Genomic DNA, 16,560 nt, shown 5'->3' on the forward strand with positions numbered 1-16,560 from the left:
TTTCAGGGCCTGGGAAGTTATTTCCAGAGTGCACTGACTCAGGGACGAACCCCCACCCCGCCCCATGTGCTGGAGTCCTGAACTGAACCAAAAGGAAGATGGACAAAGCTGAGCACCTGACACTGTGGATCAGATGTCTCTGGATGGGTTTACTAGAGGAGTGTAGAAGGGTTTACAGCCAAGGGTTAGGAAAAGTCCTAGATGCCATAGATGGCCCTTAGTGGGCAATCCTGACCCAAAGCATAGAAGACTAAAGTGCCAACAGCAAAGTCTGTACTTGCCAGCTCTTGGGGGTGGGGTGGGGGATGGACACAGACAGCTCTGGGAACTGGACTCAGGACAATCATCTATATTTGCCAAGGAAACATCCTAAAAACCCGAGTGGATGGTCTACGCTGTCTAACAGAGGAAGCGTAAAGGCAGCCTGATGTTCAAGTTGTGGCATAATTACTGTTCACTGTGTTTGCCCACATTTACAGCAAAGGGAGCAGAAAGAAAGGAGTGGGAATATGGCTAGCACTGAAGACAGAACCAAGCCAGTCTGGTCAGAAAGGAACTTGAACTCTGTTAACACTGAGGTTAACTAGAAGCAAGGCAGGGCTATAAAATCTCAAAGCTTACCCCAGTGACATATTTCCTCCAGCAAGGCCATACCTCCTAAATGTCCTTAAACAGTGCCACCAGTCTGGGGACAAAGTATTCAAATATCCAGGCTGTGGGGGCATGTTCTCATTTAAACCACCACCTGTCAGATCACGGCAATGCAATAGAGCGGTGGCCCTCAACCTTCTAGAGCTGCGGCCCTTCAGTACAGTTCCTCATATTGTGGTGACTCCAACCATAAAATTATTCTCATTGCCTCTTCATAACTGCAATTTTGCTACTGTGATAAAACCGTAGTGCAAATATCTGTGTTTTCTGATGGTCTTAGGTGACCCTTGTGAAAGGGTCACTCAACCTGCCCTCCAAAAGGACTGTGGCCCACAGGTTGAGAACCACTGAGACAGCCTCTTGCTCCTGTCCATGGCTTTCCTTTGCCCAGGATATGGGACTCGGCATGTTAGTGTCACTCAAATGTTTCCTGCATAGAAGGTTCTTAAAAACCTGAGATTGCAGTAATTCTATCCTAAATGATTACCTCCATCTTGGATAAGGAAACCAGTCCGAAATTTTAAACCACAAAAGAGAGAGAGCAGATTCCTCCACTCTCACAGTGAGTCATACCACTGAACCTGAATTTCTACGATTATGTCACCGCCACCTTCGAGAATCCACTTGTTGTCACCAAGGGCACCGCACCACGGACCAGAGCTCACAGCTAAGAGCTTTGTGGGCTCCCTGTCACCTTAGGGTGGAGACACCGGCCTCTTCCAGGAAGTCCAGCACTCAAACACACAGGCAAGGCCTGGCGTGAATAAGAATTTTTATAAAGACAAACGTCTGAGAGAATCTTATAGATATATGAGGGCATGTTATCCACCGAGTACAAGAAAAACTAGACCGGAAAGACACCTCTGCTGCCTCTGAAGCCTTGAAGCCGAATCGTGACACGGCCATGCTTTCGCATCACAGACAGCTGGGAGATAATCTTCTCAAAAGGCAGCAAGGAAAAAGACGAGCCAGCAGGCCTCAAAATCCTGCGGCGGCCTTCTCCACCGTGACAGACAGCACTACCCAGGGGATCCAGAGGCCAGCACCCCAAAACCGTAGTGCACACTGGCAAGGACTACGTATCTGTACAAGGACGCTAACTTCCGCCTAATAGTCCTCTGCCATGGGCCATGGAGAGCAAGGTTATGTGTTACGAACCAAACGTCCTGGCTTTTCTTCCCAGCTCTACCTCCACGAGTTGTACATAGTTTTCCTTAAGTCCTTGGCTTCCTCATCTGTGCCACAGTCAAAATAAAGCCAGGCATGTCTTACACTGTGAGGTTCAGAGGGGAAAACAGCAGAGAGGGCATGAGTTATGGAGGCGGAATACGCAGAGCAGGCTGGTTTCAACACAGCAGAGATAGTAAAGCCGACAAACCCACCACGGTTTAAATAAAACCATGAAATCATTTCAATTACAAGTTTAATCCAGCAAAAGTCAAGTCTATTATTCCTAGTTAGGGGGAAAGAAAAAAAAAATATTCCTGGTTCTTAGGTCAAAGCCAGCGCTTCATCTTCAACACCATCTGAATTGGGGTCCCCCACAACTCTCTCCCTCCTAGTTAGTAGAATGATGTGTCTTTTTGAATGAAACTCTAAGCAAGTGTGCACCTACACCACACACACACACACACACACACACACACACACACACCAAGTAAATACATAAAGCTACTGACTATTTTTTCTTAATCTAGACTAAGGGGTCCAACATAATTAATAAGACTGACTGGATGGACTGAAAATATAAAATACACACTAAATTTTAAAAATTTAAAGAGAAAGAAAATAGCTTAATTTTTTAAGCATGATATATATTAGAATAATAATGTTTGTGGTATCATTAATGAAATAAAAAGGTTGAAACTGTCATTATTTATTTATTTATTTTTAGGGGCAGGGTTTCTCTGTGAAAACTATCAATTTTTTAAAATTTGGCTATTATAAAATTTTATATTACATACATGGCTCACATGCATGGGGAAGGCAGACCTATCTCTTCCCAGAGATATTCCAGGAAAATACTAATGCTTGCTTTGCCACATAACCAATACACAAACACTTCAGTTACTTAAAGGCACCCATCGTTGTCCTCAGGATAGGGGTCTTCCATCTCTGGCCAAGGGGAGGCTTGCCACACTAGTAGGCTTCTCTTCTCTCAGACTCTACCACATGCTGAGTTCCCAGGGGTGAGGTAAGCACCAGAGGGGACCAGGAGAGCCCTTTCCTTTATCCCAGCCATCTTCTTACCCCCCCACTGCTAACCCCCGTGACCCGTGCAGCCCTGGGACTTACTGGAGAGCAGTCATTCCTTTCAGCCACTCCTGCAGAGTAAAATAGCCCATGTTCTGTGCATCCAATTTCCAAGCGAGGACAAGCATGACCACCTGTTAAAACACAGAGACACAGTGACAAAGCAGACCTCAGCCACTAACCACTCCAGCGTCCTACAAGAGCCTCTGCTCACAGCAGTCCAGTCACTAACGTATGAACGGTGGCTTCAAAACCGAGTTAGTCTGGGTTTGACAAACACCTACAAAATGTCAGATGATGTAGTAAGAAACTAGTGATAAAATTATCTTTATTTTAAAACATTAAATTTAAAGAAGTCAGTAGGGTTTTTTGATTTAAAGAGGTCAAAACATGATTGCTAAGTAACAGTAAAAAACAAAATGTGATTTACAGATTAGCAGGCTACTAAGAAAACATCCCTCCCAAAGGGATGTTCTTCAGATTACACATAGCAGATTTTCTCCACAGCTCAGGTGTCCTGCAATTCTGGCATGTTAACTTCAATTTCCTCAGGTGAACCAATCCATTCTTATGTAAACTACACATATTATCAAGCTAGGCCTCTATTTAGCCCAAAACTCCAGCACAAAGTAAAACAAACATGAGCAGAGCATGGATGGCACCAATGGACATGCTAACATGGATAGGGAATGAGCAGAACATGGATGGTACCAATGAACATGCTAACGCAGATAGGGAATGAGCAGAACATGGATGGCACCAATGAACATGCTAACGTGGATAACATAGATAGGAAATGAGCAGATCATGGACGACACCAATGGACATGCTAACGTGGATAGGGAATGAGCAGAACATGGATGGCACCAATGAACATGCTAATGTGGATAACACGGATCGGGCATGAGCAGATCATGGACGACAACAGTGGACATGCTAACATGTAATATAGATATAAATAATTTGCATTGGTATAAATCTTGGTTTATTGATATAAATTTAAGGTCAATCTTGTATGTATATGTATTTCTGCTCTTGATTAAGGTATTGTGATTGTGTAGTTCATTTAAAAATGTAATGTATAATTAGAAAATATAGGTTGTTAATGGATAATCATTGATAATAATCAAGTTTGTAGTCATGTTAGATTTTCTAGATAATATAGAGATATATTTCAGTTAGATAGGTATTCTTCATATCTTTCAAAGACTACAAAATATGGCATTTAATGTTTTAATAACTTAGTGTTTTTCATGATAATGAGACACATCTGCTCCTGGCAGCACCAGCTATTTCAAGAGGAAGATGGGCATTGAAGAGGCTCCTTATGGAGTTGGTTAGCCATCTGGGCAAGAAACTGTTCTTGCCTGGACTGTTGCATAAACTGAACACAGAGAACCCGCAGAGAGAGGACTGCTGAACTTGCCTAAAGGTGAGATGGTTCTTAGGGGTTCCTGATTCATGAAAGAGTCTGCGAGACATTCTGCAGGACACAGCAGATAATGACTGAACTGCCTTTGAAATTTCCTGCTTCATGGAAAAGTCTGCTGAATACTATGGGCCTGAAGGCCAAAGATGGATGCCCCAAATGGTATGGAAGAACTTTGGGTGACTATACAGGCAGAGAGGTGTCTCTGTCATTTCTAGAGTTTTGAAAGTTGTTTACTTCTCGTTTACTTAGGTAGTATTATAGCCTTCTGGAGTCTTTGATGGAGTTAAAGAATAGAAATATAGTTATAGTTTTCCTTTGTTATGATAAAAGATAAAATAGATCTAAATATTGTAACTGTAATTCTTGTTTGATAACTGTTTTGTTATATGTAATTTTACTATGTTAAAGTTAAAGCCTTCCTTTTTTTGTTTAAACAAAAAAGGGAAACTGGTGTAGGATGTGTTGCTTTCATTGGTTGAATAAAGAGACTGCCTTGGCCTTTAGATAGGGCAGAAACTTAGGTAGGCGGAAAAGACAGAACTGGATGCTGGGAGGAAGAGCAGAGTCAGAGAGAGCCGCCAGCCATAAATTTAGCATGCCAGACATGTAAATCTTTCCCAGTAAGCCATGACCTCATGGTGACATACAGATTATTAAAAATGGGTTAAATCAAGATGTGAAAGTAAGGTAAGAAGAGGCTACATATAATGGGCCAGACAGTGTTTTAATTAATACAATTTCTGTGTTGTTATTTCGGGGGCTAAGCTAGCCAGGCGGCGGGATGCGGCCACACATCCTACTACAAACATGGATACATGGATCGGGAATGAGCAGAACATGGATGGCACCAATCGACATGCTAACATGGTTAGAAAATGTACAGAAGGCCTCAACCCTATTCAAAGAACTTCAAGCAACTAAGGAATGCCAGTAAGTACCATAGAGAGTGGGAGAAATAGTCGTCCCTGCGGAAGAGTGTCTCTCACACACACACACACACAAATGTGTGCGTGAACATAACAACAACTAATGGGGAAAAAAAGGCCATGAATTTTAAAGTGTAAAGAGGAGCTATATGGATGGGTTTGGAGGAAGGAAAGAGAAGGAGGAAATGATCAATCATTTGTTTTTAACATTATACATAAAAATGTGTTTAATAAGGAGAGGGTAAAGGAACGTGAATTCACAAACATGTACACGCACACACATGCACATGAACACATACACACCAAGTTTGGCTAAACAGGCACAGGGGACAGTCACACTGGGGAAATAACCTGGCAGATGTCCTTGAGTTTTTTTGTTTGTTTGTTTGTTTTCAAAGCATGACCCACCATGTCTGGCTTGGCCCTTCTTATTATTTAAGAACTTTTTTTAAGATTTATAATTTATTATGTATAAGATGTTGTCTGCACATATGCCTGCAGGCCAGAAGAGGGCACCAGATTTTATTACAGATGGTCGTGAGCCACCATGTGGTTGCTCAGAATCAAACTCACGACCTCTGGAAGAGCAGCCAGTGCTCTTAACCTCTGAGCCATCTCTCCAGCCCGATGTCCTTGGTTTAAACCAGTAAGAAAGTTACATGTTTTTAAGGTAAAACATGTAGTAAAAGAAAGGAGACTTGAATTTTGCGGGCCTCGTAAAACTTCCTAGCTATGACTATCAGGAGATAGAGAGTTAAAATACCTTTAAAGTGCTTGCTAGTGGAGGCAAAGGGGCTACAAACATTGACCTCAACGCTTGCTTTGCGGGCTGCATCCAGGTGGTGACGGCTATTCGGCTTACTGAACACATCTTCTCTTAGGGATGTGAAACAGCACCCCTTCTGCTCTGCCGTCAGAACGGAAGCACGCTAACACATGCTTGGAAACAACCCAGTTCTGAATCTAGTCTTTTAGTTTTCGAGATAATTTCACATATCAAGACTGTCTCTATTCCTACAGAAACAGAGTTCTCAAAGGTTCCTAACCGCCAACAAGGACGGCAAGAATTGCTGCCTTTTCTTGAGAACCGCTACGGGCCAGGAGCTTTGAGCACTTTTCCTTTTCCAGTCAGAATCAGTGCCAGGACACCCCACAAAGAGACAGGCTTTCTGCCTCAGGCTAAATGTTCAGCCCATCCCTCAGAGTCCTGCAGCTTAACCCTGGCCTGCCACTCCCCTGACCTGCAGCCTGCCCCTCTTCCGTCTCTCCCTTCCACCCTTCAGCTAACACCTGGAGAAAGAACCTCCTGAATGGCAGCGGCACCATTTTACCTGTACCCGTGGATGCCAGCGCGTGAAATATCCTGTTCGTCTCTAAACTTCTACACCCAGGTGAATAATTTATCAAAATAATGGAACTAAAAAAAAAAAAAAAAAAAACCTTAATTTTGAAAAATTACAAGACAAAAACCCACATAATGGACACATCCAAAGGTACCTTAGAGCATTAACTGTTGTGTTGGTGGCACTGTGGGGGAGCAGCCAGAGGGCCACAGAAACAGCAAGGATGACAAGGGAAAAAAAGACCAAAAGGGGTAAAACCTCAATTCCTAGTTTTTACTAAAAGCACAACATTCACCGTGGGCAGCAGAAGTCTTTACACGCCTCAACAAAGGAGATGGTCCCTCGAGATCCCATCCAGACCACAGACTCCTGTAGGGTTTGCCATGCTTGTTATATTGGCAGCTACTGTAAAACTAAGCTGCACCATTTATGAAACAGGGCACATGCGTGAACCTAGTTTTTCATTTTAGTGTACTATGGTATGTGAGAACAAGAAAGAATATTTAACACTATCATGAACTCGACAAAGAACCAGGCAAAAATAGTTAAACATTTAAAAACCTCCAAATTCTAAGGGAAATATTTAGTGCTTTTAGACTAAAAATCAGTCACTTTCTGAACTAAGTTCAATTAGAAGTGAAAGACCTGTGGGAAATTTATGGTAATTACCACCTACTCAACCCTTGATGGATAATTATTTAAAATCCGGAACTCTGTATTAAGCTGAAATAGCTACTGAGGGGGATAAAGGTGCACAGCACACAGGGACTGGTGCCACTGTTCACCTGCCACTGTGGGCATGTGTACCCACACCCTTCTTACACATCGAGATTAATCACTTAACGTACTTCTTAGACACAAGAAACCAAGCCAGCAAATGACCACAATTATACCACAAGACTTAAAAGGGAAAGATTCAGGGTAGACAGTGCTGGTGAGCTGTTGTGGGATATTTGTACACTGTGTGAGGATGTGTCACTCTGATTGATTAATAAAGAGCTGAATGGCCAACAGCTGGGCAGGAAGAGGTAAGGCAGGGCTTCCAGGGACAGAGAGGACTCTGGGAGAAGGAAAGGTGGAGTTGTCACCCAGACATGCAGGAAAACAGGAGGTGCCAGATGGAAGAGAGATAACGCCATCTCTCTTGTGGCAGAATGTAGACTAATATAAATGGATTAATTTAAGTTATAAGAGCTAGTTGGAGACAAACAATCTGAAGGCCAAACTTTCATAACTAATAGGAAGTTTCCATGTCATTATTTGGGAGCTAGCAGCCACCCCCCCAAAATCTAACTATAGTGCACACCTTTAATCCCAGAACTCATGATGCAGAGGCAGGTGGATCTCTGAGTTTGAAGCCAGCCTGGTCTACACAGTGAGCGAGTTCCAGGATATCTAGGACTACACAGAGAAACTCTGCCTCAAATACACACACACACACACACACACACACACACACACACACACACACACTAAAATACAGAAACAGAAAGAAAAAGAAAAATTCACTTATGGATGGAACTAGAACCAGAATACAAGCCAACGCATAACTGCTTCTTTTATTATTGCCTTACTTGGGAAAAGACAAAGGCAAGAAAGAGCACATCACTGTCCTGGAAGGCAGACTTACATTTTCTGGTTCAACACCAATGTCTTCACAGAATTTCTCCATGCCTTCAGGACCCACCACATCATCAGTTCCTGCAGAATGCAGTGTCACATGAGTTAAATTTGGTACTGTATCAAATATAGCTGTTAACCGAAGGCCGTCACTAACTCCTTCGGGAAGAAATCAAGTACAAATTGGAAAATACTCAATTAAACCCATAAGGATTAAGTCTTTAGGGATTCTATTTTGTACTTGCAATTGAATCACCACTGTGAGGATGTCCTTTGGATAAGGCAATCAGTGCTATCTAAGGACAAGGCCATTTCAACAACTTCTTTTTATAGTAACTAAAAACTCTACATTCTTATTTGGCAATGATACCTATAATAAACATGTAAAAAAATCTTAGGATCATCACAAAGAATCACATACCAGTCTCTATAAAATGTTTTTTTCATAGAAAAAAAAAACAACCAAAATAAAGTCCCACATCTCTAAATTCAACCAATTCAAAGTATTTGAAAAGAATGTCTAATTAAATCCATACTGATTTTTTTCTTGCCATTAAATAGGACATATTATCTACTGACACAGTATATATAGCATACTGTATATTTAGTTTCATAAATAAAATCTGGAAATTATTTAAAGTAGACAGAAGATTTTTATTGGTCATATGATTCAACTACTAGCTCATTTGACTTTAGAAACCCGAGTAGTGTGGAATTTGGTTCCCTCCAGTCCTGGAGCCATGATACATGTCCCGCATGTATCATTCTGTTCTCATTTATGATTCTGTGTGTTATACACATGTGCGCATGCACGCTAGGCCCAAAGAGGGCACAGGATCCACTTGAGTTGGAATCACAGATGGTTAAGAGTAGCACAAATGGGTGCCCTGGAAACTCAGCCCATCTTTCCAGTAAGATTTTGTCCTGCTTGTCTAATGCAGATATGTACTCTTGGGGATGTTCGATCACACTGTGAGCCCTGTGACTGCATCTGCGTTGATTAAATAAAATTACAGGAGGCTGCATGAGCAACTAGCTGATAGAAGGTAATCATAGACCAACAGAGGGCATCTGGGAGAGATAGAGAGACACAGGAAGTATTAGGGCGGGGTTTGGAGGGGCTCAGCTTTTTGTGGTTTGGTGAAGCAGAAGCATGGGTTTTCCATAGATGCCAGCAAGGAGAGAGCATTAGCTAGTTGCTAGTCAGCCGCTATGAGCTCACAGATTTTCACCCCAGCCTTTGAATCCTGAGTCTTATTTATAACGAGAGATTTCGTTTAAGCTACCTTTAGCAGCAGCGAATGGTCCAGTGCCTATTGGGAGCAGAATTCTCGACAGGATGCAGCCTGAGCAGCCAGGTCATTAACTGTGGAGCTGCCATTGCTGGTTCAGATAGCAGTAGATTAAGGTGAAGCCACTGCGCCCATTAAAGAACACCCCAGCCTGCCCTGCTGCAGTTGTTTCTTTCTAGGGACTGCCTATGCATCCATTTCAGCCCATGCTTCTTCTTCAACGACTGACATTTGCTCCTTCGTACACCTATCTTTCCCTGAAATTCATGCCAGAGTCACCTCCCTCCCCAACTGTCTGATCTAATGGACACTTTCCATCTTTGTTATTTGAGCTCTGGAGGTTTGAGGCATTCATGTCAAGAAACTCTCCTCCCATGGCTTCCAGAAATATCTTCTCGTCTTTTCCTTCTTTCTCCTCTTTTGGCTTCTCTGTGGGTTCTTTTGCTCATTAAAATGGGTGCAGAGAGATCAACCTCAATTTCTAGTCTTCAGAGCAGTGGTTCTCAACCTGTGGGTCGTGACCCCCTCCGTCAAACCTCTATCCCCAGAAAGATTTACATCCACAACAGTAGCCAAATGACAGTTATGAAATAGCAATGAAAATCATTGTATGGCTGGGGTCACAACATAAGGAATTGTATTAAAGGGCTGTAGCATCAGGAAGGTTGAGAACCTCTGTTCTAGATGCTCATCCAAAATTTCCAACCACTGCAAGCTTTAGTTTTCAGCTACTACCCACCTCTCGCCCTGACCGTGGGCAGCACCCACATGACCACCCGCTCTGGATCCACAGCTGTACCTAGATAAGCCTTCTCCCCCAAGTCCACCGCCGCTACACTTCACTCTCCAGTGGCACCTCAGAGACATTGGCTCTCTCTGTGCCAAGCCTGGGAGTCACCCTTCCTTCTCCCTCTGTAGCCTACCTACTACTACAGCCCCTCCTGTACAGCCCTGGTTCAGGTACCATTCTCTGAGACCCCTGACCCAGCCTGCACACAGTCACTAAGAGATCCTCCCCAAACACCCACCCTATGCTGGCTTAGACTCCTCCAGTGGCTCTTCATTTCCTAAAGTTAAGTCTCTGGCATAACAGCTAAGACTCTCTGTGAGTTGGCAGCCTCCCTCCCACACACACACTTAATTTCAGCTTTGTATCTTCCAACTGCAAATAACGCGCCTCAGAAATACATCAAACACTAACTCTTCCTGAAGGAATTAATGTACGGAAGCTGGGGATACAGCGTAATGGCAATATTTGCCTAGCATGAGCAAGACCCTGGGTTCAATTTCTTGTAATTAACATGATGTGTACATGTGCGCGCATGCGTACACACACACACACACACACACACACACACACACACACACACAGAGTCCCATGTATGAGGGCAATATGATGGTCCAAGCCAGTAATTCCAGCACTCAGGCAGTAGTGAGGAAGATCAGGATCCTAGGGTCAGCAATACAGATGAGACCAGCATGGGTTCTGATGAGATCTCTTCTCAAAAACCAAAACAAATAGACAGATTAAATTAAGCTCCAGAAACACGTACTGGCCTGTGTGTGGCTTCACCATGCACTACATATGCTAGAAGTCATAACTTTGTGTCTTAGCCGGTCCTCCCTCTCAGTCCTTTCTTGCCCTTCCCTTTCTTTCCTGGATAACTCACTCAACCATTGAGAATAAACCAAACAATTTCTCCCAACTCCACCTGCAGGCCACAATAACCATGTCCACCATGACTCCATTCAACACTGGGAATGGTTTTCTCCACATCAGGACGCTGCATTCAAAAGTGCCAGCCATCTTTCCTTCCCGGAAGCTTGAGAGAAAGACTTATTTATCCTTCCTACAACCTCAGAGAGTTTACTCAATGAGCGAAGTAGTACTCAGGGAATCCCCACAGAATCTCCTTTTGCGCCTGGATACAGTAAGCTGCTGAGTCCAGCAGAATCTATCATCTTCCTATGTCTACGTCTGTATCAAGCAGATATTTATCAGACAAGTCACAGGATATGCACTGTGGCGATGCTTGGGACACAAAGGGGGCAGTGGTGCCTCAGCCCTGCACCTGCCAAGGCAGAACATCAGAGCAATGACTAAGCCACAGGAAAAGCACACAGTGCTGCTCTCCAAGGATGAACCTGAGCATCCGAGGAAGCACCTGCTGCAAAGTCCTCCGTCACTTCCTGCCCAAGCTCAGCCTCTTCCTCACAGTCTCAACAAAGGAAAGCATGCTCTCTGTACTGCCATCTTCTCTTTCTTCACCGATGTTCTGTTTGAAGAACAACAGATGCTCTGCTCTCCATAGTCAACTGTCATCTTCTGGGATTTTCTTTTCATTTTGTAATTAAACCTTCTCATTCATTTTACATCCTGACTCAGTTCCCCTCCCTTCCCACCACCTCCTGCCCTCCCATCCCTGAACCCACTCCTCCTCTGTTTCTGTTCAGAAAGGGGCAGGCCTCCCATGGGTGTCAACAAAGCGTGGCATAACAAGCTGGGGTAGGACTGGGCAAGGCAACCCAGTATGAGGACTAGGTTCCCAAAAGCCTGCCAAGGCGTCAGGGACAGACCCCACTTCCACAGCTGGAGTCCTATAAGTAGACCAAGCTAAACAATTGTCTCACATATATAGAGAGTCTGGGTTGGCCCCATGTGGGCTTCTTAGCTGTTAATTCAGGGTCTATGAGCTCCTATGAGTCCTCCTAGACCCAGCTATACCAATTTTGGGCATATACCCAAACGATGCTCAATTATACCACAAGGGCCCTTGCTTAGTTATGTTCATAGCAGCGTTACTCATTAATAGCCAGAACCTGGAAACAACACACATGACCCTCAGCCAAAGAATGGACAAAGAAAATACCGTATATTTACTCAGTATTTACATATGGTACATTTACTGAGTATTACTCAACTGTTAAAAACAATATCAGGAAATTTGAAGGCAAATAGATGTAATTAGAAAAAAATAATCCTGACTGAGGTAACCCAGACCCAGAAAGACAAACATGGTATGTACTCACTTATAAGTGGATATTAGATGTAAAATAAAGAATAACCGTGCTATAATCCACAGCCCCAGAGAGGCTAGGTAACAAGGAGGGCCCAAAGAAAAGAGAGCTCCTGAGTAGACTGGGGCGCAAGAAAAACTCCCATGAATCTGCAAGGATGTCCCCAGTCAAGACTCCTGGGGTCATCTTTTCTATGTTATTTTTTTCTGTATTCCTTAATTTTAACTTGACCATGAGAGAAATCAAAAGTTTAGCCAATTTGGGGAGGAGATGAGGTTATACATTAATATATAGTGCAAATATCATCTAACCATGAAGACAAAAGTTTAAAATGCAGATTTACTCTCTGTCCTCTCAACTCCCTAGACATCATCATTTATTAAAGCATTTCTCTAAGTATCCTTCCCAAATAAGTCCTTCACAAAAATGTGTATGTATGGAATATATACATACTGACATGACACTCTAACTTGGTTCAGAAAATTCTCTTTAGGCATCCAGCAATATCATAATTTACTATCATTTCACCTTTGCTGATAATCACTTGCCTATCCTTTCCAAGTAGCAACCTCCTAGCAATGTAAATAGAGCAGGGAGAATGAGCATGATTACGTCACTTGTAACTCCAACAGGAAGACATTTAGGAGTCCATGCTGACAGACCTGCAGCTCAGGCTCGAGTACACATGTCTACATGTGTGCACTCCCATAGGAATTACACATGAGTGTACTTACATGACAAAATACTCAGGTATAAAAGGTACGCAGTAAAAAACTGGAAGCTGTGTTTCCCTCTCCTTACCAGGTAGGTCATCCCCCTGGTTTTCACTGCGTGCGTGCAAATGTACAATGCAGACGATTCTAAAGCTTGTTCTCCCTTTACCTGTAACTCAGTTTTGGTCCTTGTGACCCTGACTTTATTCTTGCCAACGGAGATAGGGGCTGGAAGACTGAAGATGACCTAAGGAAACACCCATTATTCTACATTTTGCTACAAGGAACAGCTAGCTGCCTTTCTGCTATCCACAGATACTCTTGGGATCTATTGTTTCATCCTCCTCTAGTTCCTATTCTACCTGACTTTTAAAAACTTCCATTGATGCCAACCACTGAACAGACGCACCTGCCCTGTGTGTGTCTTGCTTGCTCTGGTCCTCTGGGACCTCCAAACGGACACTACCATCCACATTCTTACAAAAATGATGGTTTTCAACTTACTGCCTGCCAGCCACACTAGAAATGAGCACTGTTCAGAAATATTTGTGCAGGAGCTTATAGCTGGGTGGGGTAGCACAGGCTGGCACACTCGAGAGACAAAGGCAGGCGGCTCTATGTTGAGTTAAAGCCCACCCTGGTCTAGATAGCAAGTTCCAGGACAGCCAGGGCCAACAAAAAAGAACCCCCTACAAAAAACGTGTGCAGTGATGACATAAATGACCCCAACTCTACAAACTCTTTGCACACACGATCATTGTATTAGCTACAAACACATGTTTGTGTATTATAAACTATGATTTCATCACATAGTTTATAATGCTCTACTGTCAAAAGCATTCTAAATATTGCAAAACAGCTTCTTAATACATATTACTTAAAATATACTCATCACTCTGCCATTTCACACTACTCCTAATCTAGTTGTGAGCAGAATGCTCACTGGCAGTGTGCTGGCTAATTTTTATGTCAATTTGACGCAGCCAGGGTCATCTGGGAAATGAATGAGAAAATGTCCCCATAGGACTGGCCTAGAGGCAAGTCTACAGAACATCTTCTTTAATGAATAAATGTGTGAAAACCTATCCCCTAGGGTAAAGGTTAACAACTGAACTGTCACTTAAACCTGCTAGGAGAGGGAAAATCAGTTTTTTCCAGAGTGACACTGGGTATATGACCCACTCCACGAGAGGCCTCATGCTCAGGAGTAACTGACCAATATATAATGGACTCCACAGATTTTGGGGGTTTCTTTCTCTCTCTTTTTTTTTTTGAATGCTTTTATTTGGTTACAGTTTGGTGTTTTGTTTCTTTTGGGGTGTGGTTTTATTTTATTTTTCTTGGTTTTGAAAGATTTTGTTGTTGTATGGGTTTTTTTATTTTTGAAAAAGAACATAAAAGTTGCGGGGGTGGGGGGAAGATCTAGAAGGACTTGGGAAGGGGAAGAATATGGTCAAAATCTATTAAAATTTAAAACCTGTCTTAAATAATAAAAACTGTAATAAAGAAATATAATAAACTATATGATTAAACAAACACTAACATATTGGAATTGTACAAAACAAACAGAAGTAAAAGAGCCCAAGAAAAGGCACAAGAAATAGAGACCCACTCACTCGCAGTCAGGAACCCCATAAAAACACTAACTGGAAGCCGGAACACACACACAAAGGGTGTGGTGCAGACCCAGGCAGGCACTGTGTGCGCTACTTCAGTCTCTGTGAGCTCACATGGGCTGTCGCCATGCTGGTTTAAGAGGGCCTGGTTTTTCTGATGGTGTCCAACCCCTCTGTCTGTCTCCTCTTCCTCAGGGTTCCCTGAGACCTGAGGCCAGAGACTGGATAGACTTCCTGTTTAGGACTGGACATTCTAGGCTTCTTACTTTCTGCACATTGTCTGGCTGTGGTCTCTGCATTTGATCCTATCTACTCCAAGAGGAAACTATGAGTATAGCAGAATATCATTAGGAGCTATTTTATTGTTCCTTTAAAAAAAAAAAAAAAAACAGTAGTACTTGGTTTTACCCTAGGTGTTTAGTCTCAAGTTCTCTGGCACACCAAGCAGTGTTAGGTGCATTCCACCTCATGGAGTGGGCATTAAGTCAAATCAGATACTACTTGGTTAATCCCACAGGCCTTGTGTATCTTTACCCTAGTGTGTCTTTCAGGCAGGACATCACTGTCAGGGTATTTGTGGCTGGATGGTCTTTATGGTAACATGCAGAGTACCCTCCCATACCAAAGATGCTAGAATGTAGGAGCGAAGGCTCTATGTAGGTACCAGCTTGATTTTTCCATGTTCAACGTTAGGTGTTGTTTTGAGCAATGTGACCTTGCTACCAGTTTGTGGAAAGCAACTTAAAGTTTTGCAACAGCCTGGGTTGTTTGGGGATTTCCATGAGATCCCTGTGGCCAATAACTCAATCAGATGTAATCTAATTACTGGACTGGAAGCTTCACTTGGTGACATGAGACAGCCAATGGGGCTCTGACTCCCTCATTATTTGGCAACTTCATCTAGAGCGCCTTCATGTATGTATGTATTTTAGGAAGCGTCTCTGTGTTAGTTTCCATATTACCCCTCAAATGGCCCTGAGTCTCCATCGTTTCCCTGTGTCTCCTCCTAGCTCACTATGGGTGGTACCACTCCTGGGCAGGTAGTCCTGTGTGCGGTAAGAAAGCAGGCTGAGCAAGCTGTACTCCATGGCCTCTGCATCAGTTCCTGCCTCCAGGTTCTTGCCTTGAATGCCTAACCTGACTTCCCTCAGTGATGGAATATAACCTGGAAGTTTTAAGCTCCTCCCCAAGTTGCTTGCAGTCATGGTATGTATCAATGCAATAGAAACCCTAACAGAGGGATTTTGATGAAATTTTAGAATAAATCTATCAGTTCATTTCTAAAGTAAGGTAATAAATAACTTTTGTCAAGCAAGGTTATACCAAGAATACACCACTGGATCAGGCAGAGTACTCTGAAAGCAGAGTCTGAGGGAGACAAGACAACAAATGCATCTGTATCTGCAATAAGGAGCTATGCGGTGCCCTGGCTCACTAGGTGCAGGAGATACACTGGGAAAGACAGATTTGGAGGAAAGTCAGAAAGCTAAGTGATGCCCTGACCCTTGCCCCTTTAAACAGGGCCTCTAACTAAACATACCTAACTATTTCTGATACCCCAAGACCATCACACTGGCATTCTCATGGCCACACAGGACATACCACTGCAGCAAAAGAAGCTCTCCTTGGGTCTCTTCGGTATCTTTGAACCTATCATCCAAAACCAGATGTTAGCATTTTTATAAATGCTCATGTC

General features: G+C 43.1%; 1 protein-coding gene across 7 annotated transcripts in view; it reads right to left on the reverse strand.

Annotated features, from left to right (window-relative positions):
* Positions 1-16,560, reverse strand: part of Dcun1d4 (defective in cullin neddylation 1 domain containing 4) — a 90,411-nt gene that overhangs the window by 22,598 nt on the left and 51,253 nt on the right. For all 7 annotated transcript variants that reach the window (XM_048414875.3, XM_085691776.2, XM_085691777.2 and 4 more), the window contains 2 exons: positions 8,236-8,306; positions 2,947-3,038 (listed from right to left, as the gene is read on the reverse strand). In XM_048414875.3, coding sequence (XP_048270832.2) covers positions 2,947-3,038; positions 8,236-8,306 — 163 coding nt within the window. The remainder of the gene's footprint in view (positions 1-2,946; positions 3,039-8,235; positions 8,307-16,560) is intronic.

Source organism: Myodes glareolus, chromosome 8, assembly GCF_982192425.1.
Source record: "Myodes glareolus chromosome 8, mMyoGla1.1, whole genome shotgun sequence".
Lineage (NCBI taxonomy): Eukaryota > Metazoa > Chordata > Mammalia > Rodentia > Cricetidae > Myodes > Myodes glareolus.